A 24,177-nucleotide genomic window follows, 5' to 3' on the forward strand; every position below is an offset into this window, starting at 1 on the left:
ATCATGCTTTCTAAGGCCAGTCTAAGAGGTGCCAATATCTTTCGTCCTACGAAGAGAGGGATACAAGGTCGAGAACAAACAGTGAGATTATGAAAGAAATGACCGGTTTCAAGGCTCCTGTTCTATTCCTGTCCTTGGCTTCCTTGATCTGATCCAGGAACGCGAATCCTTTCCCCATCTTAATTCCACCGATATGACCGATCAACATGAAAACTTGCCACAACCAAGCATCATCCTCGCAAGATGACGGATACGCACAGATCCGCCTAGGGATCACCACCGGCTTCCCCGTGCAGGAACGCATCAAAATCGACATAATAATGTATTGTAGCAGCTTATAAACATGCCGCACCGAGTCAAAATCGAATGAGGCGTTAGTCTACGTTATTCAAAATACAACAACTATGCGAAGCGCGGCAAATCTCCAACTACACAACTCATCTCTCCCTCGCGCTTATAAAGCGGTCCTGTTCCTCCTCCCTCTCCAACAAGCCGCGTTCCTCACTCTCTTCATCGACCCCATCCCTCTCCTCTCGCAGTCCCCCTCTCCCAACACCCAAGCCCGCGCCGCCCTCTGCTCGTTCCTCTTCCACCTGTTCCTCCATGCCATTCATCACATACCAGACATCCTTCTTGGTAAGTAAGCCCCTGAGCGTACCGCGGTCGGTGAACAGGACATAGCGCAGCCCCAGTTTCTGGAACATGCTGACTGTGAGTTGGAAACTTGCTTTGGCGTTTAGTGTGATGGGCGTTTGATCCATCCACGGCCGTAGATCAAGAGACATGGTTGGGTCGGAGAGTGGTTGGTGGGAGAAATATGCGTCTGTCTCATCTGAGAGATTTCGGGGCGGTGTGAGGGCTGCTTGAAGCGCGTATTGAAGCTCCGTGCGGGAAATGTAGCCGAGGAGAAGAGCGTCGCGGGAGTTGTCAATGACGGGGAAGCCACGGAAGCGGTGTTTGGTAAGCATTTTGCGGAGAGAATCAATCGTGTGGCCCGTTGCAGTGATGGCGGTCAGGTCTTCGATACGTGTCATCACGTGCGCGGCGGACACGTCAGGAATACTCGAGCCGTTATCGTCACGGTTGTCGAGGAAGGGGTACCCTTTGAAATGGATCCAGGATTCGTAGATGCCACGCGGAGAGATTGCATCGCCAATCCATTTGCTAATCATAACAGCAATCATAATGGGCAGCACATAGGTAAGTGCTCCTGTGAGCTCGAACATGATGACAACGATGGAGACGGTCATGCGTGTTGTTCCTGCGAGTGCGGATGCAGCGCCCACAATGGCGTATGTCCCTGGTGTCACGCAAGGTACGTCGGGCGCGCAAGAACCGAAGATGAAGAGAGACGGCCAGGCTTGCTGGAAGACTGAGACGCTGAGCCCAACGGCGCGACCGAAGAGGCCGCCAATAGCCATGGAGGGGAGAATGATACCAGCGGGTATCTGCAATCCAAATGTGAAGCTTGCCAGAAGAATGCCTAAACCTGCCGAGATGAGAAGCAGTGCTACTACGCCGGTGTTCGCCTTTCCGGACTTGCAAAGGCCAAGCGTATCTTCCGTCAGGTCTGCACACTCTGCGAAGAGTATATGCACAAGCTCGGAAGCTTGCGCGCGCATGAACTTGATTGGAAAGTTGATCAAGGCCGTGACGAAAGACACAATGACGACTTCAGTCACTGGTCCTTTGAGATACTGCCGATGTTTTCGCCATTCGGCAACGCTCATGTTGAGCTTGATGAACAGGCCTCCAAATAGACCTCCCAATACGCCCAAAAAGGCAAAGGGCACAAGTTCAAAGTCGTGCCATACACTGTGGTAGGTAACCTGATATAAGACAAGTTTGCCAGTGTGGAATGGGTTGCAAGCTTGCAGCGTGACGGCTGCGACCATGGCGCAGACGAAGCTACTCCACATCGTCTTGTCGGGGAAGTAGTAGGACAGTTGCTCGAGGGAGAAGAGTACGCCACCGACGGGTGCACCGAAGGCGACTGAGATACCAGCAGCGGCTGCTGCAGAGAGAACCTCGCGTTTCCGCGCTAGAAAAGTTTTAGCGAGGCTGTCGAGAATAATTGAATAGTTAGCTAACCTTCATTGTTATTCACGTTACTGAAGAGTTTCATGAAGAGGTTAGCCGAACAGCATGCCACGTGCACTAGAGGGCCTTCTTTGCCTAGCCATAGGCCTGATGCGACCGCAAGACACTGTAGTAATGAGCATTAAGATCATAGAGTTGAGAGCAGCAACGTACCAAGCCGAGAGTTTTCGTGACCAATGTCCAGCCTCCTAAGAAATGCCGTATAACAAACCCTCCCAATACCGTCTTGATCTCAGGGATACCGCTGTGCATCGCGTACGGAGAGAACTCTCGAATCAAAAGGCTGGCGCATGCAGCGAACAGCACCTACTGTTGTAAGCACTTCCATATCAAATCACAGAGAGGACCCACTCACCGAAAACAGGATGAAGAAGATATACTCGACGATCCATTTCCCACCCACACTGCCAATCCCCATTGCTTCACCCCAGGAATTCCAATCGTGACACTCTTGCATTTCGGCGATTCCCCAGCAGCAAAACCCCTTGCTCAGATAGAATCGCCCATCGCCATCAACATTACTGCAGTACCCCGTCTTCTGGTCTGCCAACCAATCGCTCGCTATATCAATGAAGGCCGCGATGCCTCCGCTGAGTATACCCGCAGCGACTAGAATAATCCAGACTTGGCTTGCATCTGCAAGCTGCTTCAAGTGCCCCAGTACCCCGGTTGCGCCAGAATACAGGTACCGCAACCGCTGTCGTTCTTTGGCGTACTCGAAGATCCAGTCAATCGCCGTGAGGTCGTCGTAGCCCACGCGCCGGCCCGGGCCCTCGACATACCAGTCTAGCCCGGTTGCATCTTTCGTGTCCTGGAGGTGTTCGCCCGCGTTACCCGGCGTGTCGAGGTAGTTGAGGATCAACTCGGTGTCGCTGTTTGCGCGCGGCGTGTTGCGAAGCTGTTGGATGCGGGAATTCGACGAGCCGGGGAGAGGAGAGTGGCGAGCACTAGGAGTTCCGACGGGGGACGACGAGGAGAAGAATCGGGGTAGGCCAAAGGACGAGGACGATGCGGTGGGCTTCTGTTTGCGCTTGAAGGAGATTCTGGGCAGCGCATTAGCATCTTGGCATGTGTAATGTAATGAACAGATGGAGTGTGCGTACTGCTCAGGGAGGTCGCGCTCTAGCGGATCGTCTGCCAACAGCGCCTCCTCATCGCTGTGGTCGTCGTCGACCGCGGGCTGCTTTCCATTTGATGTGCGGCTCGACGAAGCTTCAGTGTGTCCGAGCGGAGACCGGCTGGGTGACGACCTGGACATGCCCTCGACATATACTCTGGGATAAGCTAGGGCGCATTCTCAAGCCCTTGTTTCGTGACGTGACAAGACGGCGAGTTATCTGCTGGTATTCAGATGCGTAGGGCTGAGGTCCGATAAGACAAACACGACAAACACAAGATGGCTCGTGTACGGTCGGCGAAACTCAAGGCATTGCGACCGTGCCTAGGCACATCCAGCGTAAACGCACATCATGTCTCAAAATGTACGCATGATATTCATCAATCAGACTATAATACAGGTCGGCGCTTCCTGCCATCCTACACGTCTCGTTTGTGCCAAATTCCCGGTTTACTCCTGGTTGAAGTCTACCACAGCCCGTCCAGCAATCTCACCCCGCCTCAGCTTCTGCACCGCTTCATCAAACTTGCTCAGCGGGTACACCGTGTAGATGGGCTTCAGCAGTCCTCGCTTGGCAAATTCCAGAGTCTTGTCGACATCGGCCATGCTGCTGACAAGTGTGCCCTGAACGCTTTGTTTCTTGAAGCACATCTGATTCGGATCGACGTCCATGTGGTAACTACCCACTGGTGGCAGACCAATGCACATTACTTTTCCGCCGACACGGCCGCCAAGATAGGATATAGAGGATGGGTAGGTCTGAACCGCCGTTACGAACACTCCATGTGCGCCCACACCATCGCAGATGCGGACCACTTCGTCAGCAACGCTTTCTACCTTCTTGAAGTCGATGAAATGCTCTGCGCCCGCGGTGTCGATACAGAGCTTCTGCTTGTCGTCACCAGTGTCAACAGCTACTGCGCGGAGACCCATGGCTTTTGCAAGCTGGACTCCCTGCATGCCCACGCCACCACCGGCTCCTGGGAAGACGGCCCAGTCACCTGGCTTCAGCCCGGATTCCTTGATCGAGGTGTAGATTGTCGAAGCAGAGCACATGATGGGGCCAGCAATATAGTCATTTACGCCATCGGGGATGAGCGTCGTGTATCGCTCGGGTGAGACGACGTACTGCTTGTACGAGCCGTCACACATGAGGCCGGTCAAGACTGCCTTTGTGCAGTAGCACTCGTCGCCGTCTCGACAGAGCGCGCAGACACCGCAGGTATCTTGAATGGGCTTTGAACCGTCAACGCCTGTTTCCTTCCGTCGGTACCCTGAGGACATTCAGCCTACCTTGAACCCAGCCCGCATACCAGGCTTCAGCGTCTTCACTTGATCGCCGACTTTGACAATGACTCCAGCCCCCTCGTGGCCTGCGCACTTTGTTCCGAATACTGACATCTTCGGTATCGCCCAGTCGTTCAACATGAAGTGGAGATCTGAATGGCAGATGCCGGTTGCATTGAGCTTGATTAGAACATCAGTGGGCCCTTCAGCACCGTCAGCTATTGCCGTTTGTAGTTTGGAGGAGTCGTCGAATACGTACCAGGCTCTGGCACTGGCACATCTTGAACCTCTACGTGAAAATCGGGGCCTTCATTAACCACTACGCCTGCTTTGCATGTCTTTGGGATGTCAAAGGTCTGTGCCTTCTCTTCTGATTCTGCCATTATGATGTTTCAAACGACTGTTGAGGGGGGTTTGGCAGGACTCGGGTAAGGCAGTGTGACGTTTGATGAAGCGATATAATGGCAAGTGAATTGAGTGGAAGCTGGCGTACATGTACCCCTCGTCCTACCTCTACCCCTCATTGGAGAGGGAAGCTACGCAACCCAAAGTACGGCAAGCACTGTGCACATTGTCATTGAGTTTGTCTTCCGCGCCAATGGGCAAAGGCAGAGTGCCGAAGCGTCGACGTAGTCTCTACCATCGCCCACACAAGGGACGTCATGGCAGAAAAGTTAATGCAGCGCTCACGAATCATATAGAAAGAGTCGAGCGCGGCAGCTTTCCGCATCCTCTGGCCTTGCATGTTGAATTGAATGGGTCTTGGCTATAGGACGAATCCCCCAGGTTGGAGAAGCATGCGGGGTGATGTACATGGGGAAGGCCGGCCGGTCAAGCCGGCACGACAGCACGTGCCGGATGGATTCATCAGTCTATTCACGCTGACACAATCTTCGACGTCTAGGTCCCTCGAATGTGTCAGGACCGCCAGCTTGCGCCAACACAGGTCCCGTTCCTGTTCTGCCCGCAAGCCAGGCGGACCTCGGCGTATGCTACGATCACGTGCACGCGTGTGGCGATCGATTCCTTGGTGGTTACCCACAGCTGGCCAATCACAGCGAGGAGGTTTGATCAAGGATTTCGTTTTACGAGCGGTTCCGCGAGGGGGGCGGGGTCTTTTGGAGGGCCCACTTGCTGCGCTTCCTTTGCTGGCATGGCATGTTCGAGACAAAAGGAAGGAAATGGAATGACAGACAGACAGTCTAGAGAGACAGTCTTGGAGCGCACAAGGCGCTGCACGAATGAGACATTCGGGAAGTGTCAACACGCCCACCTCCTGTCGAGCCTCCGGGCAGAAGACGCAATAGTGGGGGGCACCTGCCGGCACCCTAGGCGCAATTTAGCTAACGGATGCGGAGCACCTTGCAGCTGTGGGAGGGGCAAACAGCGAGTGGATGGCCAGATGATGATGCTTATGAATGGAAAAGCCCCACTACTTATATACACCACTCGCGGCTCTACACGCCCCATTGCAGCTTGTTTGCTTAACATCTCCTCTCACAACCACACACGACACAAGCATCCATCATGTCTAAAGGCGAGTGTCCCATGAAGGACGCCAATGTCGCCGGCGGCGGCACCAGGAACCAAGACTGGTGGCCAAATGAGCTCAAGATCAACATTCTCCGCCAGCACGACCCCCGGCAGAATCCGCTGGGTGCCGACTTCAACTATGCCGAAGAGTTCAAGAAGCTGGACTACGAGGCGCTGAAGAAGGACCTCACGGCCCTGATGACAGACTCGCAGGATTGGTGGCCTGCGGATTTCGGTCACTATGGTGGTCTCTTGTGAGTGGAGCCTCTTCATCCCAGTGACAATTGGCAGGCTGACGTCTTTTGGTAGCATCCGAATGGCATGGCACTCTGCAGGAACCTACCGTGTCACGGACGGCCGTGGTGGCGGTGGTGATGGCCAGCAACGCTTTGCTCCCCTCAACGCCTGGCCCGACAACGTCTCCCTCGACAAGGCTCGCCGCCTGCTCTGGCCCATCAAGCAAAAGTACGGCAACAAGATCTCCTGGGCCGATCTGATGCTCCTGACCGGCAACGTCGCTCTCGAGTCCATGGGCTGCGAGACGTTCGGTTTCGCAGGTGGCCGTGCCGACACCTTCCAGTCTGACGAGTCTGTATACTGGGGTGGCGAGACCGAGTGGCTAGGCAACGAGGTCCGCTACGCACGCGGCCACAAGGGTGTTGGGGGCGAGGGTGTCGTTGATGGCGACGAGCACAAGGTTGACCACAAGGACATCCACTCGCGAGACCTTGAGAAGCCATTGGCTGCCGCCCACATGGGTCTCATCTATGTCAACCCTGAAGGTGAGTTTGTCTCGTTCACATCTGGAACCCCGCAGTGTCTGACTACTTCTAGGTCCCGACGGTGTTCCGGACCCTCTTGCCGCCGCGCGAGACATCCGCACAACCTTTAGCCGTATGGCCATGAACGACGAGGAGACTGCCGCTCTTATCATCGGTGGCCATTCCTTCGGCAAGACGCACGGTGCTGCTCCTTCAGAGAATACGGGACCCGACCCCAACAGCGAAGACCTCGCAACACAAGGCTTCGGCTGGGTCAACAAGCACGGTCGTGGCAATGGCCCAGATACCATCACTAGCGGTCTGGAGGTCACCTGGACCGGCACTCCCACCAAATGGAGCAACAAGTACCTCGAGTACCTGTACAAGTACGAGTGGGAACTTGAGAAGAGCCCGGCTGGTGCCAACCAGTATGTCGCCAAGACCACTGACGAGATCATTCCCGACGCCTACGACCAGAACAAGAAGCACAAGCCAAGGATGTTGACCACTGATTTGTCCATGCGCATGGACCCTGGCTTCGAGAAGATCACTCGTCGCTGGCTAGACCACCCAGAGGAGCTTCACGACGCGTTTAGCCGCGCCTGGTTCAAGCTGCTTCACCGTGACATGGGCCCGCGATCGAGGTGGCTCGGTCCTGAAATTCCCAAAGAGGTCCTTATCTGGGAAGACCCTGTGCCTGCCGTCGAGGGTGAGGTCATTGGCGAAGCTGACATCTCCAGCCTGAAGAAGGCGATTCTCAGTGCTGGCATTGAGCCTGCGAAGCTCATCCGCACTGCATGGGCGTCAGCAGCTTCCTTCCGCGGTAGCGACAAGCGTGGCGGTGCCAACGGTGCCCGCATCCGTCTCGCTCCTCAAAAGGATTGGGAAGTCAACAACCCCAAGGAGCTCGCCGAGGTCCTCAAGGCCCTCGAGGGTGTCAAGTCCAAGTCCAGCAAGAAGGTCTCGTTGGCTGATCTGATTGTCTTGGCTGGTGTCGCCGCGCTCGAGAAGGCTGCTGGTGTCTCCGTTCCGTTCACACCTGGACGTACCGATGCCACACAGGAGCAGACCGACGCTGAGTCATTCGAGCACCTCGAGCCCGTCACCGACGGCTTCCGTAACTACGGCAAGGGCACCGACCGTGTCCGCACCGAGCAGTTGGACGTGGACAAGGCTCACCTCCTCCGCCTCACTGCACCCGAGTTGGTCGTCCTTACCGGCGGTATGCGTGCCCTGAACGCCAACTGGGACGGTTCATCCCACGGCGTTTTGACCAAGCGCCCCGGCCAGCTCACCAACGACTTCTTCGTCAACCTGCTCGACGTCAACACGGAGTGGAAGCCTGCCAGCTCTGGCAACCCTCCTGAGCTGTACGAGGGCAGCGACCGCAAGTCACGCCAGAAGAAGTGGACTGCCACACGCCACGACCTGATCTTTGGCTCGCATCCCGAGCTTCGGTCTATTGCTGAGCTCTACGCGCAGTCGGACAACACGGACAAGTTTGTCAAGGACTTTGTGGCCGCTTGGGACAAGATCATGAATAACGACCGGTTCGATGTGAAAACCAAGTCGGTGAGTGGTAAATTGAGTGCGCTGACCAAGCCTCGTCTTTAGAGTGCGATTCGTTTGCATTTGCGTTTCGCTCGTTTCGCTCTGAGACGAGGCACTCCGCTCGTGTCCGTTGACTGACGAGTTATGATAGACATGAATCCTTTACATAGAGCGTCAAAAGATACCTAGGTAGCGTAGTGTAGGATCAAATAGGCAGATAGGCAGATAGGATAGGATAGGTTATGAAATGGAATGATATGAAAGTATACAAACTGATTAATTGACACAACCATCATCTGCAACAAGATGTTGTTCCTCTTTGCTTGGTTATCTTTTATGGTTGAGGTCTAATAGGTAGCCTAGGCAAGAGTTGTGAAACCATCGAGAAGTCACAAGCTGCGTGCCGTTATGGCCAGCACTAGACTCGGACACTCTAACGCCCGTAGTGCGAGGCCCACCCATTGGTGTCGCATCTCAAGGGATAGTGAATATCTGGGGATGGCTGGGGAAAGCATGTGAAGAGCTGTGAGGATCCCCGCGGAAGACGCTGTATTGAGCCTACGGCATGGCGGAGGTGCCGTTGTACCGGTTCAGGTTGCGAACCTAGCGCCACTGCACTCACGTCACCCCTCTCAAAGTCCATCCAGAGCCCATGCAACCCCCGCAAAAGCAATGGAAGAGGCGGCAGAGGGCGCACGCACAGCCCTGCAGACAAAAGTGTGGGGACCGCCGTGCAACGCCCAACGGATCCTGTTACAAAGAAATCAATACGCTTGCTTCAACGGACCACGGTTCGGTGCGCCTCCAAGCTTTCACCCACCACTCCCCATCTCAACGCGCGAAACAGGGAAGCTGCGTTTGAATGGCCGAGGCGCCTCGCTCCTACCCTGTCTACTGCCTACTCCCTCTGCCTCTCCTTCTCTCTCCCCATCTCCATCTCATATCTCCCTTTCCACTGTCGTATCGAGGCGGGCAGTAGCGGGCTGCGTGTGTGAGAAAGGTACGTCTCTGTTGGGACTGCCGCTTCCAAGAATCTTTCCTCTCGTCGCCTGGCCTGGCCTGGCTACGCTGTAAGTTGCCTCTTCTCTGTCCCAACGACACCCATAAAACCCCTCCTCTGTGACACCTATTCCTCTTGTCTCTCCCCTCTCCTCGTTTCATGACCAAGCGCCCCCATCGTCAGCGTTTACGGGCTATCTGGCCCAGCTATCGACGACGACCATCATCCTCAACCACTGACGACATTCCTCCCCCAACAGACCTTTACGCCCACGACACCCACCCACGGCTGACCAGACACGCAACCGACCCTACCTCGACTAGCAGTCGCCTGCCTCCACTCTCAGTCTTCTCGTCGTCGTCAGGCAATCTACCATATGCCAATATGACGAGCAAGGCGACCATCACCTTCTCCCAGGCGGGCGTGCAGCCGCCCGTCTATGTCGTCACGTCTCTCGACGACTGGATGACACTCGAAATGGACGTGGAAGAGGAGCATACAGCATCTGGAGACGTTGTGTTCACAAAAGAGTTCAGCAATGTCGCAGAAGGCAGCTACCAGTACAAGATCCGGATTGGAGAGGGCCATTGGGTTGTGGACGAGTCCAAAGAGAGCGGTATGTCCATGCCTCTTATGTCATAGGTCTGCACTGACATCCCGCAGCTACGGACGAGCACGGTAACCGCAACAACGTCGTACACGTCAAGCCCGCGAGCCATGTCAAATCGACAGCCTCCACAGCCGACGCCCCAACAACGAAGGAAGTGACCTCGGATGTTGCACAACAGAACACGCCCCCAGAGCCACTTGAAGATCAACTGCCTAGTATCCCTGTCCCATTCGTAGTCGTGGAAAAGGTTGCGGATGAGGACCAGCCAGAATATGGCGATGCAGAACCCGAGAGTCTGCCCTTGGACGCAGCTAAGCGCACAGCTGATGCCGAGCCGGACTTTGAAGAGGTCAAGGTGGATCCTCCAGTCAACATCGACCCACCAAAATCGCCTGAAATCCCTCTCCTCGTCGTGGAGAAAACAGACGACAAGCCTGCTTACGGAGATGACTTTGGCGAGAATGCTACATCGTCCCAAAGGGCAGCGCATGACATGAGGTCTGCCGACGCATCACCAGATCGACTCGTTATTTCGTCTGACAACCACATGGAGCTAGAGTCGGACCAAGACGAACCTGCTCCCCTATTTCCACATGAATCACTTCAAACAGACGATCCACCGCCAGCATCCCCAATGGAAACCATCGATGAGGAGTCCTTACAATCTTCGGCTGACCGAACAAGCTCCAGCGAGGTTATCAATACGCCATCAGATCCAGACGAGTCGGACGACGGCAACGAGCTCGACCAAAGCCCACTTCTACCCCACGAAACCGGACTCGGCGATAGGAATGGCATACTCGACAACGGCCCGCTTCTCTCGCATGAAATTGGTCCCGACGACGACAGCGGGATAGCTAGCGACGAAGAAGACGAGTTCGACAGGGCCCCGCTGCTATCACATGAAACGGGTTTCTCGGATCATAGAGGAAGTGAGGTTACCACTAACAGTGGCTTCTTGGAAGATGATTATGACATGGAGCCGCAACACTATGCTCCTTACCGCGACGAGGATGAAGGCGTGGAGACCAGGACTTTCGAGCATCATCACGCACCGACGTTCTCCTCGCACGGTGATCAGGACGAGACACCTCTCCTTCCCCACGAACGCGACTCGGCTGTTGCTAGTAGCGCTGGCTCTGAACTGTCTGCAGATGATGCTCACTACCTGCAGCATGGACAACCCACGTTCGGATACGAAGGTGACAACGCTAACGACTTGTATGGAGGAGGTCGACGGTCCAATGTCTTTAGGGCGAGGACAAACAGTAGCACACTTCCACACAAGTTGCCGCGGTCCGATGCGGAAGATGAGAACTTGAATGATCCATCGCTCGAGCGCTTCCCAACCAGTCGTGAGCAGATCCTCGAGCGTGTGGCATCCATCGGTCATCACCTCCCCGAGGACGAAACGATCGAGGATGATTTGCACTCGCCCCAGCTGTCTGTTTTGTCGCAGGCATGTTCTTCGGTTGAGCTCATGCCGGTTAAATCTTACACTTCGTTAGCGTCTGTTCCCGAAGCCGACGATAGTGACGATGAAGATCAGGATGTGGAGAGTCTGCCTTCGCCAATAACCTTCAGTAGCGCGCGCCAAGTTCTAGGGTACGCTCGAGACGCGCTGGCAACGCCTGTACCTGACGATCGCAAACAGCTTGGACTCGTTGAAGAGAAAGTTCAAGTGCCGAGCGCTCGTACTACAGAGTCCAGCGAAGCCGACAATATCGACAAGCATGATGGAGCGAAGGATAGCGCGGGCATCTTGAGCACGATGCGCGAAGCCATTAACACACCCACGAAAGTCTCCGATCCTATCACACCACCACTGACGCCAGAGAGGAAGAGCACTACAAGCGGGCCAGACGAGTCCGCGACTGCACCCGAATCGGAACTTCGACAGCGTCGCGAGCTGAAAGATGACTCCACGCCAACATCGCAAACCCCGACGATTGCCTCTAAAGACACTGGCGATAGTGACAAGATCACCCGCAGCCTGCCAAGGCTATCATTATCCGTCAGCACAACAGTCCTTGTCGCTGGTATTGCTGTTGCAGCGTATTACTCCCTTGCTTTGGCATCATAGTAGTAGTACACAGGTGACGGGAGATGAAAAAGCGTGTTAACTTTGGGGGAGCAGGGATGAGCGCACTGTACGATTAGACTGGGATATGGCATTGGCATTGGCATTTGGCATACTAAACGAGAGCATGGAATACCGATGGGTCACGATTATGACAGCATGGATGACGAGGCTTGACTAGAGGCCTCGGAACGATGCATCAGCGCTGATGGGCTTGAGCGGGGTGAGATGATCGCGTCCTTTCCTTTCACACTTGATATTTTACATGGATGGACGGCAGGTAGGAGACGAATGCCTTAGTTTCATAATCAACTCTACTTCACACTGTCAAACTGACCTGGTTACGTGAGTGATATGGCAGTATGGGTCTTTGTCTTTCTTGCTCGTTTAATGACCGCTGTTGGTGGTATTGGCGGCGTCGTGGTCGGTGTTGTTGCTGTACCTAGCCTGCCCATAAATCCACTCTACGAGTCTTCTACCTCCCCTTCATATCACTGATCCTTGCCCCTGGAACTCGAAGCTTCTATGGACCACATACCTTTTGCAGACAAAGGTCTTCCCCTAAGCGTTATGTTCTGCCGAGCACCTACATCGTGTACCGCATCCTGCATAACTGACATGGTCATCCGTTCTAGCCTCCGCCCACTAATCGATGAACCACCCAGCGGTGATACTTGCCCTACTATTCTGCGCTCTTTGGGTGTATCGGGGAGTTATTCGATCCTGCGAGACGAGCCTGGGTGGGCGATGATACTGAGGGCTGTGGTACCTCAAGTCGCTTTGAATTCAAGTTTCTCTAGTCTGGGATCCATATAACATTCACTCCCACGATAGTTTAGCTCAGTGGAACCTTATGAATACATGAATCAGACCCCGTACATCTCACAGCTTATCAGGAAGCCCACCCAGAAATGCAGTGGAAAGGTCAGTAGAAAGGTCATCGGGTGAGGTTATCTGGAGGGTTATCTAGAATCACTATCATAGGCCAGTAAGGTAGGTTTATAGGGGAAGTATTATGACTCTAAGAAACTATTTATACGACGTCTATGCTGACTGTATGGGGGCATCCTATCCACAATTAAGTAGACTTTCATGTTCGACCCCACTGCGGACTTGCTTTCCTACTTCAACTCCCATTAAAGTTGATTAGCATGCTTAATTTGGAAAGGTTTGTGGCTACGCGTTACATTTTTTGGTCTTTCTTCTCTCTAAGCATGTTCACAGCGGTATTCCTCCTTCCTCATCGGAGTCTTCCAGGAAGCTCTCAAAGACTACTTCTGACCGCTCACTGTGCACAGCTTCACTACCTGAGCTCATTTCCTCCCCGCTGGATGATGATGTTATAGGAACACTGTGATCTATAGCTTCCAAAATTTCTGTATGTCTAACCAGTAGCTCACTCGGAAACAGAGATTTAGCTTCCTCCGAAGCGCGAAGCTTTTGCTCAAGCACAGCAGATTCAGTAATGCCAGTAAGCGAATCCGGGTGCCACGCTGTTGGAGCAGCCTTCTCATGAATCTGTCGCAGAGCCTCCTTGCGAATATCCCGGACCATCAAGTTCAGAATGTCCCTCTGATGGTTTTCGTCAATCCTGTCGTTTTTTGTGTCGGGAGTCGGTGGTCGCCAGTTCAGATAAATCTTCTGGTGTGAGTTCGGCTCCACATATTGCGCAGGATGGTGTCGGAAATATAGCTGGCAGCAGTAGCAAGCAGGCTTGCTGCATGCAACGAACGGATCGTTATCTGCAAATAGTAGATTGCGAGCATAGAAGTGCTCTAGGATCTTGATCTCGGCGTGGACGCGCGGCTTCAAATTGGGGCTTTCGTAATTCTCTTTGAAGCGACGAGACAATTGGTATTTGAAATCCATCTCCGTAAGAGCTCGCTGGTATTTGTGTAGTTCGATAGACTTGGCTGGTAACATGCGGACGATCATGTTCTCTAGCGTTGTCATTCCATCTGCCGGAGGTATTGCAGATTTCAGTGTAGTTGGAACACTACGAACTTCGAAGTCGTGGAGAACATCATGAAGGCTTGATGCGCCATGATGCAACACTTCAGCTGCTCGAAAATGGTGCCCAAGCCGTCCTATGTAGTGTCTTACCAATCTGAAGGCTTGATGAATCGCATCTCTGTTGGTTTTGTAACTCGGTTCTTTACTCAGTCTCCCAAGGGTGCGCATGAAGTCTGAGTTTCGCTCTTGATAAGCCAAGCGACACAAGTCTGCGGGACCTCGATCACAGTTCCAGCTCTCAAGCCATTCTGGAAGTCCAGGTTCTGTGCAAAATTAAGGACTAATATTAGCATTCTGAATAGATGTAAGGATGGATCAGTAATGTAATAATTGGACTCACCATCTTCTTGTCTTGCACCGTTAAGATATTCCAGACAGCGTCGCAATACCGGCTTGAGATGACTTCTGTACTTCTTGATTCTCGGAATTGCAAAGTTGATATACTGTTCAGCTATACCATTTGCCCCTTCTGACGTTGGCAGGCTCTGTTGCGAAGCCGTCCAGCTCAACTTGGCGAGGAGGGAGTTCAGAAATTGCACAACCTTCGTGTTCGATTCCATATTTGAAGCTATCCAGAAGATGTGTTTTTGGGGTGTGAACTCCAACCCAATGGCTGCGACTGTGTCACCACCCTTGTCGTAGTCGCACATGTAAGCTAACTCCCTGAGAAATGTCCGTCTCAACTCTCTAAAGGACAGATGAGACAAGTTTTCTTTAGCAGAAGTTATATCACACGAGTGCTCGCCCCTAGTGCTCCCTAGAGTATAGAGTAGGACGAGCGGCTCGAAGAATCGACTGAGCTGACGCTCCTGCTGGCCAAAGCGAGGTGGCTTTGTCGAGATTGGTTTCTTATGTTTGGCCATTGTTGCAAGTGCAAGGCGAGGGTGATGGTAAGCATGGAGGACCTCAGGGGATTACCGGTTCAAATACACTAGATTAAGTTCAAGATAATTTAGATTCGAGGCGGTGCACCAGGCTGAAGAAATGCATTCAAACCATGATTCGATGTCCAAGGCTATGGCTTGCTGCAGCTAAGGCCTAGGAATAACATATAGAGAGATATGATTGCTCGGTTGTTCAAACCAGTTATCAGAAGAGCATAGGACTCCAATCACAACCCAGTCTTTGCATGTAGCCCTTCCTACATTGTTGTCATTGGCTATTCCGACTCAAGGGGTGTTGATCGAGCACGCGACTAGATGGTAATGTCGAATCCTACTGGGAGGCTTTGTTCATGGAATTGATTGTTATTGTGCTTTAGATTTGGGCTCGGCAGCAAAGGAGGTATAGAGTAGGGAATGCATGCGATCCATGCCTCATCGAATAATCGCGCCGGAGTAGCCCGCATGGCGTTCATCCCATTTATCCATCACAGAGCCTTGAAATAGGCAGCGATAACTATTACGGTCTTCGCTCTCGGCCCGATTCCAACTTGTCCCCGCCGCCCCCGCCGGGGTGACTCTTGGTTAGTACGTATGAGAATGCCATCGTAACGCTAGTTCCGGTCCGTTCTATAAAACGTCTTTAGAAGCATATAACTATACTGGAGTTATGTGAGTGTCTTGGAAGTAACTTCTTCTTGATTTTCCAAACCTTATGTTGCTTTCACAGATCTCGTACCCTCTTGAAACGTCACACAATCAAGGAGGACACAGGTACGTTTCTTCGTCGATGGCGTGCAGATCACATTTTCAGACCACCATCGCTTGCATCGCGCAGAAGCGACCGCCAAAGACACCGCAACGTAACGAGGCTGTGCCCCAATCGATAAAGGCTTTCCGGTGAATCCATAGTGTTGGATACGGTACCCGCCATTAGTGACTCGCGATTTGTCCGAATATATGCGCTGTGAAATCTGTACAACCATTAACAACTGCGCTAGGATCTCTTGCATGCGATTATGACGAAGCTACTTAGCGCCTGAGGGTGCTGCCGCACGTAATAGGCGCGCGTGCCCAGGGTGAATGGAAACAATCGAATCGATCATTTGATAGCATGTAGGCGTTTTATGCTTAGCTAGCTAGACCCATGTACACGCCCCGCGCCTACGTGGCGAGCTTAATGGATGTCCTCCGTTTCGCACTGCCCTGTCACTCTCATATCCTTATGCATGAATTTCCAAAGTCAACACCACATATTATTTGCTATGTATCACTTCAGCCTCATAATTACATCTACTTTCAACGAACGCACATGCTTCTGCCAGTCTACTAATCACTCATCGAAGAACTAATAGCTTTGCGTGGAAACCACATCGCAGACATAGTCGTGTAAACAGAAGGCTTGGAGGGCTGACACTATTTGCTGTAGGAACAAGCAGTCACGCATACCCAGGCAGATGCATCTCGACTACCCCGCATTTACCGCCAATGGTTGCTGGAAATGTGGACCCAGAACCAGCAAGGCATGCAAATAAGTAGCACAGGGAGTATATCTAGCGTGGGGGCAAGAATGTCGCAATTACGCAGCGCATGAAATCCCGAGGCGTACTAATATGTGAGTTGTGAGGTCAATCACAGCCTCTCCGAACCGTCATGAATCTCCGATCTTTCATTGCAAGCTATTGGAGCACGTCAAACTATAACACCTACCTTTAATCTTTGCGCATTTGCAAAATGGCACAGGTGCCAGAACCCTCGCCCCCGCACGAGCCTGATGCGGCTACTCAGGCCCTCGCACGATATGCTGAATCTGTCCAAGACTTCTTAAGATATCAGCATATCTATGCTGGAGGAGCACAGTCGAATAAAACGGTGTCAATTCTGCAAGCTGAAATCAAGGAGAAGGATGAAAAGATCAAACAATTGGATACAGCCATCTCTGTTTGGACTGTTGGAGGTAACAAAGAAGTGTCTCGGATGAAAGTAGAGAATGCGGAGATCAGAGCGGAAATGTCTGGTCTGAAGAATCAACTCCAACAGGAAAGCAAAGACAAAGGTCAATTTGAAGCGCAGTTGAAGCATGCTAGCCACCTCTTAGGTGAGCAGGAAAAACAATCTACTAAGTTACGCAGGGAAATAGAGACATTGAAGGCTGAAAACGATGTATTAAAAACAAGACTGCAGGAAGGCAAGGCTGCAAGAGATCAACTGAATAGTCAGCTAGATTTGACTCGAGGGGAACTTGACACTTTTACAGGCTATAAGGCAAATCTCGTGAATCTGGACTTGACCAAATTGTAAGAACTCATCCTTCATGGTAATGCAGACTATTGTGCTCACAACCCATATCTCTAGCTGCGAAGGTTTAACGAAAATATGGGAGCGTACAAACGGTTTAGTGAAGAAGTACTTCTCACTTGATATCTCAACTGAGTCACTCGAAGTGAGTCAAAAACAGCGTATTGTTTCACGGCTAGCTAATGGTGCTCGCTATGTTAGGAACACGATAATTGGACCCAGCAAGCATGCCGTTTTCTGCGTCCTCCTTCCGGATCTATACTGATACCGCCGACAAACAGTCCTGCAGCTAAGCATGCACGAAAGATTGTGATGTTGACTGTTTTTGCGCGTGTGTTTGTGCAGTATATATTCACGGCAACGGCATTACGATTCTCTCAAGCTGGCCTGGATTTGGTCTTGTCGGAACTATCGCACCAAGATGATGAAAAAGAGCAACTGTGCAGAGCGTTGCTTTTTTCGGTACCAAGTGGAAGCCTGCCCGATGAGAAGGATATACAGCAAGTTGTGAAATGGATTATGGATTCTTTCGGAACAATTATACCTCCAACAAGTCGTACGGAGCTGAAATCGAGCATTAGAGGTTTGATGGAAGATGCTACCAAATACTGGTCTGAATCACGACGAAGTCGTCAAAAGCTTATCTCCACGATGGAATACGAACCATATCCGGAGTCATGGAGGACTTACCCTATCCCAAGGAATGATCGCCAGAAGCACACCAAGTACGTCGAAGCTTCGGATCCTGAGGATGAAGATGAAATAACTTTCGTTGCGTTTCCGGCGATTATGTCAATGAGCGGTGACGGACCAAAAACAGTTTATCACGGTTGGGTAATTCGTTATTCTCATCTGATTGAGGCAGAGGGAGAGTGGCACAAAGAACAGAAGAGAAGACGGTTTTCTCGCCCAGGCATTCCTAATAATGTAATACGGTTGTCATTCTCTGAAACTGGTAGAGGCCGACTAATTCGTCTCTTAGATCGAATTTGGTAGCGCTACGGTTACCCGATAAGTTCAGCATTGGCGACCTAAATACTATGCCCATCTTTAGCAAAGTACTGTGGAGACATCTTTTTTGCTTGTGAGATGGAAGGTAATACTATAAACGAGATGAGTTGCAAACAGGGCACATTATTACAAGGATTATGCGGGATGAGGTGGATGAGGAGTTGGCTTAGATCATATTGAAGAACCACATTGTCCATTTTGGTGTAGCCACCACTGTCTAGAGCTGAGAGACATTAAGGATACTGAACTTGGAAACTCTGGACGAAGGCCATTGCTTAACAAGATGATCAATCAGGACACTAGGATTTGAAATCGCTGTTACAGGCCAGGATTGAGAGTGCGAAGTATCAACAGTAACGACACCTCATGTTTCGACTCTTTCTAGAAAAGTGTTGATATTACACTATATCTTTACTTCAGCTTTGCTTAGGGTAGAGGCGTGAAAAATGGGGTTTCTTGGAGGCCCCGACTAGCATCTCCTCCACTCCAACTTCCAAGAGGCATGCTTGAAGTCATAGTATCCATATTCTCCTTGTATGACCGGCCTGAAGTTGACGTTTAAGATGCCCGGGTTTCCATCTGCACTTGTGCACTTTGACCATTTGAGGTCTGCCGTACTGCTTCGCACGGTGACGTAGTCCCTGATTTCTGGGCCAGAACAAGTTAGACCACCTGTTAGGACGCCCTATTTCAATGTTAGCTAGTCCCCAAACGCTGCAAGGCCAGACATTCAATGGAAACTCACTGTATTTCCCGCATTCTCACTCCAAAACACCTGCGTGAAGGTATCTAGCTCGCTTGCTCCTTTTAACACAACGTTGCCCTCGTAGGTGATTTCCTTGACAGCTACCTGCCACCCCTGACTGCCACCTGTCGATTGGATATGTACTGCGCAGTTGTCTGTTGATTCGCCACGAAGCTGGTTGAAAGAAACGGCTGCGTTGTCACCGAGGTAGGCGGTGTCGGACTTTACCGAACCTGAATTATTGGGGCAACCGCTGCCGGAGAAGACGAGGGATGTGATTCTTGGGGAAGACGGTGGGGCGGCAAGGATCAGAGCTGGAAGGGAGAGGAGGAAGAAGGATCGCATGATTGTTGTAAAGATAAATGTGATGAGGTAGTTATTGGGACAAGTCTACGGCCGATGGTTCTCTCGATATAGTTTACTGCGATATATAGTTTCGATAACCCTTTGTTTTGAGGATGACTCTCCTTTTATATATTTTTATATACTGGGGTCTATATTAATCTGTAGCTCTAGTGACATTGCGAATTTGCGTCCTCGAAGGAAGTCTTTTGTTGCCACCGTATAGCGCTTTGACGTCGAATTAGACGTTAATATCTAATAAGTTTTGTTTCCTTTGATTAAAACTATCGTTCGCTCGAGACCTCATTTACCCAGATTAAGCGAGCCATAACCCGGGTTCAACGGCTGGTATGTCAATCCTTCCTTCAATGCGCACCTATTATTAGCTCCCCCGCAATATCGGAAATATAGAAGGATCGGGTTCTAGAAGTCGAAATCTGCTGCACAGGTGATTTGAAAGTGCAGCTTTCTGGTTTCCGCCATTTCTTGCAGATCTCAAATTCCAGAGACATTCACATAAAGGTCTTCATTCGTATTTTCAATATCTAGTCCATCTCGCCATCCAAGTGGCCGCAGTTCGTTTTCTTTTGCTCGGGTCGGTTCGCGTCCTCAGGCTAGAGATCGTACCCGTGGCGAAATCGGCCGTCCCTACACTTTTTCAAATCGCCAGATTTCGTCATTGTGCATTTTCTGAGGGAAGAGACAGGATCTCCCACAAGTTTTGAGTTTGAAATGAGATTCGCACTCCCTCTCAGTTGGTGTTCGATCCTTATCTTTAAAGATACTTTTCTCGCTCCCCTTCTAGAGTACAATAGGACATTGGACTAGGCTTGTAGCTTTATGTCTTGACCGATGGTGTGTAAAAGCCCATGCAAATCATACCTCATTCTTAAAAATAGGACAACTGCTTTTCGCGATTTTTTGAGTGCTCTAAGCGAGCTTTAAATCTCTACTTTTTTCGGATAGCGGCCGTGGCACTTTGGGTCGACGTCGAGACCGAAGTCCACCTCAATTCTCAAGCCTATTTCGACGACTAAACCACGAAGCTAATCAAGACTGAACTGAGAAAAGTTCCAGTGTCAACTACTAGAGCGCTTCCGGATCAAGATGCGTCGTCTGAGTCTCGAAGCGCTATCAAGAAGGGGAGGATGCGAAGCCAGAGTCGAAGTCACATCCTGGGCCTCGTCCATGCAATTGAACAACTCCCGCGAAAACGCCAGTAGAATCGCAAATGACTATCTCAAGCGTCGTGGTATGAAGCTTTCCAGTGCTACGCCCTGGTATGCTGGGGCCAGTGATTATTCGGCATATCTGCAAGGAACCCGCGACAGCAAGAGATCGATATTCATCGGAAGAAGATAGTGGCATGAGTCGAAATTGCTGGACAGCAGATCTCACATATCCAAGGTGCCATTTGCTTGGAGGCTATCTGGTGAACCCTACACTACCTCTAGATTTTCAGAAAACTCGCACCTTTCGGAGCAGGCCCATCTCTTCTCTCATTCCTTTGCCCTCCCCAGTGCCTTCTGCTAGAAACATGTACAGTTGGAAGCAGAGAAAAGCACGGCACTAGTGCAAACGTGCGCAAGAAATTCAATCAATACTACAAGAGGCTTTCACAAGTTGAATTCCCTCATCACGGCTAGTATTCAACGCCTCCAAGTCTCTTAGAGCCTATATAGTAAGAACAGTCACTCATCCAATTGAGAACCTTTCAACGCCTCATACGAGCTTGATTGTACGCTAATTCCAAAGTGCGTTCTTATTTGGGTCGAGACATGCGGATAAAATACTCTGTCCCCACCCTTGTCCCAGTGGCCTTGCACGATCAAATACGCCGATAATCCGACATCCAATTGAGCCCACCGGTTCAACAAGGAGAAAAATGGTCCGCGAGAAGTGAGGGCCCGGCAGAATGCCCGCTAGGACTGCTGTCAATTTCCTGTTCACCATACGTGCATCGAGGTGGAGATGCACATCTATCAAGTTGGATGATAAACCAGGTAATGAAATGCGCCTTCCATCATCAGACAAGTGGCCTTCAATAGTCATACTCTCAACGAGTATATGGGATTGGGATCTGGTGTAGTCGTCAGGATGGTCGATAGGCGGGCAGGTTCATCTCGATACCAGACTGATGCGTGACGCGGATGCGAATCTCGTTATTGAAGGGCATTGTGCAGATCTGAAAATACTTTTTGGGCTCGTGTAAGTCAGGCTGATAGTCAAAAGTGAGTCGGTCTGGATCACTTGTAGGATGCTGCGCTTTAAATGATGCCCACTGGGGTACACTCCACGATGGGAGATGGTCCCACAGGACTCGACCTGTTTTGACCGACGTTCGTCAATCCATTGTTTAAGAACCCCGAAGTCAAGTATTGTTGGTCGAAATGAACGAGCAAGTGGAACCCATTTACGGGTGCTGATCTCATGTTGGTCAAAGAGGGTTTCCTGGACGAACAAAGCGTGTATGGGAAAAACATGCTTCGTGATTGATAGAGGGATAAAATAGGGAGAAGTACAATGACTTCCACCCTCTGACTTGGAGTTCTTGCAGCCGAAGTTCGAACATGTCTGGCAGACCATTCTCGCTCACTTTCATTCCCACAAACTAGTACAAAAGTCTCAGAAGCTGAACACAGAGGCCGCAGCTGCTGCTGAGCGAGTCGTGACGGATGGCAACTGTTGGGAGATTTCCCGGCCCCGTCGTCCAAGTCGTTGACCATAGCACATCCGACCATGGCGCGTGGCTCTTCGACCCGGAAGCGGCCTAGTGTCCTTGGGTCCTCAATGAAACGTAGGAGGTCTAATGACGTGCAACGTTGGTAAAGCTTCTGAAGTACTGAAAATGAATTCGGTGAGCATGGGACTGATTCCAGGGAGTTTGCCGATTGCTGTACTGTAGAGTCATGGAAAGATAGGCCTTGTTCTAACGGTGTCGGCAAATAAGCCAGCGATGGATCTAGCGATGCGATATAAGCTCATAGGTCAGCAAAACATGCGATATTTACTGGGGATCGAGTAACATTTCATGAGCTCTCATCAGGCTGAAGCTGTGCTATCAGGCGGCAGGGGTATTAGCCAGGCTGCAGGACTTGCCAGTGGCAACGGACACAAAAGCAAACGCGCTTAAGCCGCCGAATAGTTACATGCGTGTGGTTGACTGTGTAATGTACGATTTACAACCTCTTCGGATTTGTTGGCCTCAATAATCGTTGATGTCCAACCATGGAGGCCCATTCCATACCTACGTAGCACTAGCTATCAACCAGGCTCGAGAGAAGAATTGTATATTACAACGAGAAACGTAGCGTGAAACCCATTTCGAGCATGTCAAAGAGAAGTTGGTGTGACCTGCAAACAGCAGCGATGCCTTGCCTACGGTCTTGGCATTCCCGCGGAGTTACATGGGCCTCATGCTCATCCTCGACAGTCAACCCCACCAGCGTCGCCATGTATCGAACACGACCATCATTCCGGACCTTTCAGAAACCTCTCCGAACCCCCCAAACGTCCTTCCAACCTTTCCGCAACCATGCCCAGCACCGCTTCTACCAGCAGCGCCCCTTCGGTCGCGGACCACAATACAAGCGCTTCGGTTCGCCACCCGGCGGCATATCAGGCCTCTTCTTCCGCTGGGCTGCGCGCCCAACCTTCTACCGAGACATAGGCCTAATCACAGCAGGAACAGGGGGCATTTACGTGTACAACCTCGAGCAAGTGCCCGTCTCCGGCCGACGGCGGTTCAACATCATCTCTCCGGGGATGGAAGAGATGATGGGCAAAGCGTCCGTAGACCAAGTGAGAGAAGAATATAAGGGACAGATATTGCCAGATCATGATCCGAGGACCAGGCAGGTGAAGAAGGTGCTGGAGAGACTGTTGCCGTACGCGGAAGGTGAGGGCCTGAAGAACTTGGAGTGGGAGGTCGCCGTCATCGACTCGCCCGAGCAGAATGCCTTTGTAGCGCCTGGGGGAAAGGTGTTTGTTTTCACGGGGATTTTGCCGTTGTGTCGAGATGAGGACGGTATAGCGGCTGTGTTGGGCCATGAGATTGCACATGTCGTTGCGCATCATACTGCGTACGTCGTCTCCACATCCTACTACCTATCCTTGGGTTTACTGACCGAGAGAACAGTGAACGCATGTCCCAAGCCCCGCTGATACTTCTCGGCGTCATCGCTCTGTCCATGTTCGATGTCTCGTTTTACTCTGGCAAGATGCTCCTCGATCTGTTCCTCAGTATGCCGGCGAGCAGGAAGCACGAGGCGGAGGCAGACTATATTGGCCTCATGATGATGGCGCAAGGGTGTTACAGGCCCGAAGCCGCCATGGACTTTTGGGCAAGGATGGAGCAGACGGGTCAACGTGGACCACCTCAGATCCTGTCGACACATCCATCCAACCACAACAGGGAAGAGAAGATTCGTGAGTGGCTGCCCGAGGCGCAGGAGAAGGCCGAGACGTCAGATTGTCATATGACGAGTCAATATGGTAAGTCGGCACGTGAGATAGTGATAGGATGACAATGAATGCTAATGAAGTGTACAGCGAACCAATTCGGTTCTGCATTGGGCGGCTTCGGTCGTTGGTAGTCATTGCCGTGTGTAATATGAGCTGTCATTTGTACCAACAACTGTATTATTATAATTGCTAAGGTCAACGAATTACGAATATAATGAACTACTACTACGCTAAACGTCTTCTGCCAATGGCACTGCACCTGCTTGGAATATGAGTTGCATGCTAAATGCTTCTATAAAGCTTTAAAAACACACACTGGCCTATATGGACGGTTTCAGTTACAGACATCGAGTAATTAACAGAGCAGATGGAGTGGGAGGTGCT

The 24,177-nt window shown here is 51.4% G+C and overlaps 8 protein-coding genes across 8 annotated transcripts; 4 read left to right on the forward strand and 4 right to left on the reverse strand.

Annotated features, from left to right (window-relative positions):
* Positions 1-437: 437 nt before the first annotated feature.
* K460DRAFT_374383 (uncharacterized protein) lies at positions 438-4,887 on the reverse strand (the record flags this gene model as incomplete). Its single annotated transcript, XM_040934659.1, has 8 exons — positions 438-2,041; positions 2,092-2,206; positions 2,254-2,406; positions 2,456-3,143; positions 3,204-3,374; positions 3,672-4,453; positions 4,511-4,707; positions 4,764-4,887. The coding sequence occupies 8 exons, from the start codon at positions 4,885-4,887 to the stop codon at positions 438-440; spliced, it is 3,834 nt and encodes a 1,277-aa protein (XP_040789861.1).
* A 1,137-nt stretch (positions 4,888-6,024) lies between these two features.
* On the forward strand, positions 6,025-8,589 carry K460DRAFT_363396 (catalase/peroxidase-like protein HPI). The gene is made up of 3 exons (XM_040932807.1): positions 6,025-6,291; positions 6,347-6,819; positions 6,872-8,589. The coding sequence occupies exons 1-3, from the start codon at positions 6,032-6,034 to the stop codon at positions 8,410-8,412; spliced, it is 2,274 nt and encodes a 757-aa protein (XP_040789862.1). The 5' UTR covers positions 6,025-6,031; the 3' UTR covers positions 8,413-8,589.
* A 1,144-nt stretch (positions 8,590-9,733) lies between these two features.
* K460DRAFT_277663 (uncharacterized protein) lies at positions 9,734-12,042 on the forward strand (the record flags this gene model as incomplete). Its single annotated transcript, XM_040928192.1, has 2 exons — positions 9,734-9,965; positions 10,013-12,042. The coding sequence occupies 2 exons, from the start codon at positions 9,734-9,736 to the stop codon at positions 12,040-12,042; spliced, it is 2,262 nt and encodes a 753-aa protein (XP_040789863.1).
* Positions 12,043-13,209: 1,167 nt separating this feature from the next.
* On the reverse strand, positions 13,210-14,915 carry K460DRAFT_425966 (uncharacterized protein; the record flags this gene model as incomplete). Its single annotated transcript, XM_040938240.1, has 2 exons — positions 13,210-14,261; positions 14,393-14,915. The coding sequence occupies 2 exons, from the start codon at positions 14,913-14,915 to the stop codon at positions 13,258-13,260; spliced, it is 1,527 nt and encodes a 508-aa protein (XP_040789864.1). The 3' UTR covers positions 13,210-13,257.
* Positions 14,916-16,497: 1,582 nt separating this feature from the next.
* Positions 16,498-18,246, forward strand: K460DRAFT_425972 (uncharacterized protein; the record flags this gene model as incomplete). Its single annotated transcript, XM_040938241.1, has 4 exons — positions 16,498-17,230; positions 17,289-17,376; positions 17,433-18,065; positions 18,214-18,246. The coding sequence occupies exons 1-4, from the start codon at positions 16,668-16,670 to the stop codon at positions 18,244-18,246; spliced, it is 1,317 nt and encodes a 438-aa protein (XP_040789865.1). The 5' UTR covers positions 16,498-16,667.
* A 465-nt stretch (positions 18,247-18,711) lies between these two features.
* K460DRAFT_352458 (uncharacterized protein) lies at positions 18,712-19,332 on the reverse strand (the record flags this gene model as incomplete). Its single annotated transcript, XM_040931654.1, has 2 exons — positions 18,712-18,927; positions 18,988-19,332. The coding sequence occupies 2 exons, from the start codon at positions 19,330-19,332 to the stop codon at positions 18,712-18,714; spliced, it is 561 nt and encodes a 186-aa protein (XP_040789866.1).
* A 2,156-nt stretch (positions 19,333-21,488) lies between these two features.
* Positions 21,489-22,323, reverse strand: K460DRAFT_56516 (uncharacterized protein). Its single transcript, XM_040938524.1, has one exon. It carries the CDS (start codon positions 22,068-22,070, stop codon positions 21,597-21,599), a length of 474 nt encoding a protein of 157 aa, XP_040789867.1. The 5' UTR covers positions 22,071-22,323; the 3' UTR covers positions 21,489-21,596.
* A 459-nt stretch (positions 22,324-22,782) lies between these two features.
* Positions 22,783-23,924, forward strand: K460DRAFT_402664 (uncharacterized protein; the record flags this gene model as incomplete). Its single annotated transcript, XM_040936549.1, has 3 exons — positions 22,783-23,411; positions 23,468-23,823; positions 23,881-23,924. 3 exons carry the CDS (start codon positions 22,783-22,785, stop codon positions 23,922-23,924), a joined length of 1,029 nt encoding a protein of 342 aa, XP_040789868.1.
* Between the last annotated feature and the right edge of the window lie 253 nt (positions 23,925-24,177).

The sequence above is a fragment of the Cucurbitaria berberidis genome (assembly GCF_010015615.1).
Source record: "Cucurbitaria berberidis CBS 394.84 unplaced genomic scaffold K460scaffold_2, whole genome shotgun sequence".
NCBI lineage: Eukaryota > Fungi > Ascomycota > Dothideomycetes > Pleosporales > Cucurbitariaceae > Cucurbitaria > Cucurbitaria berberidis.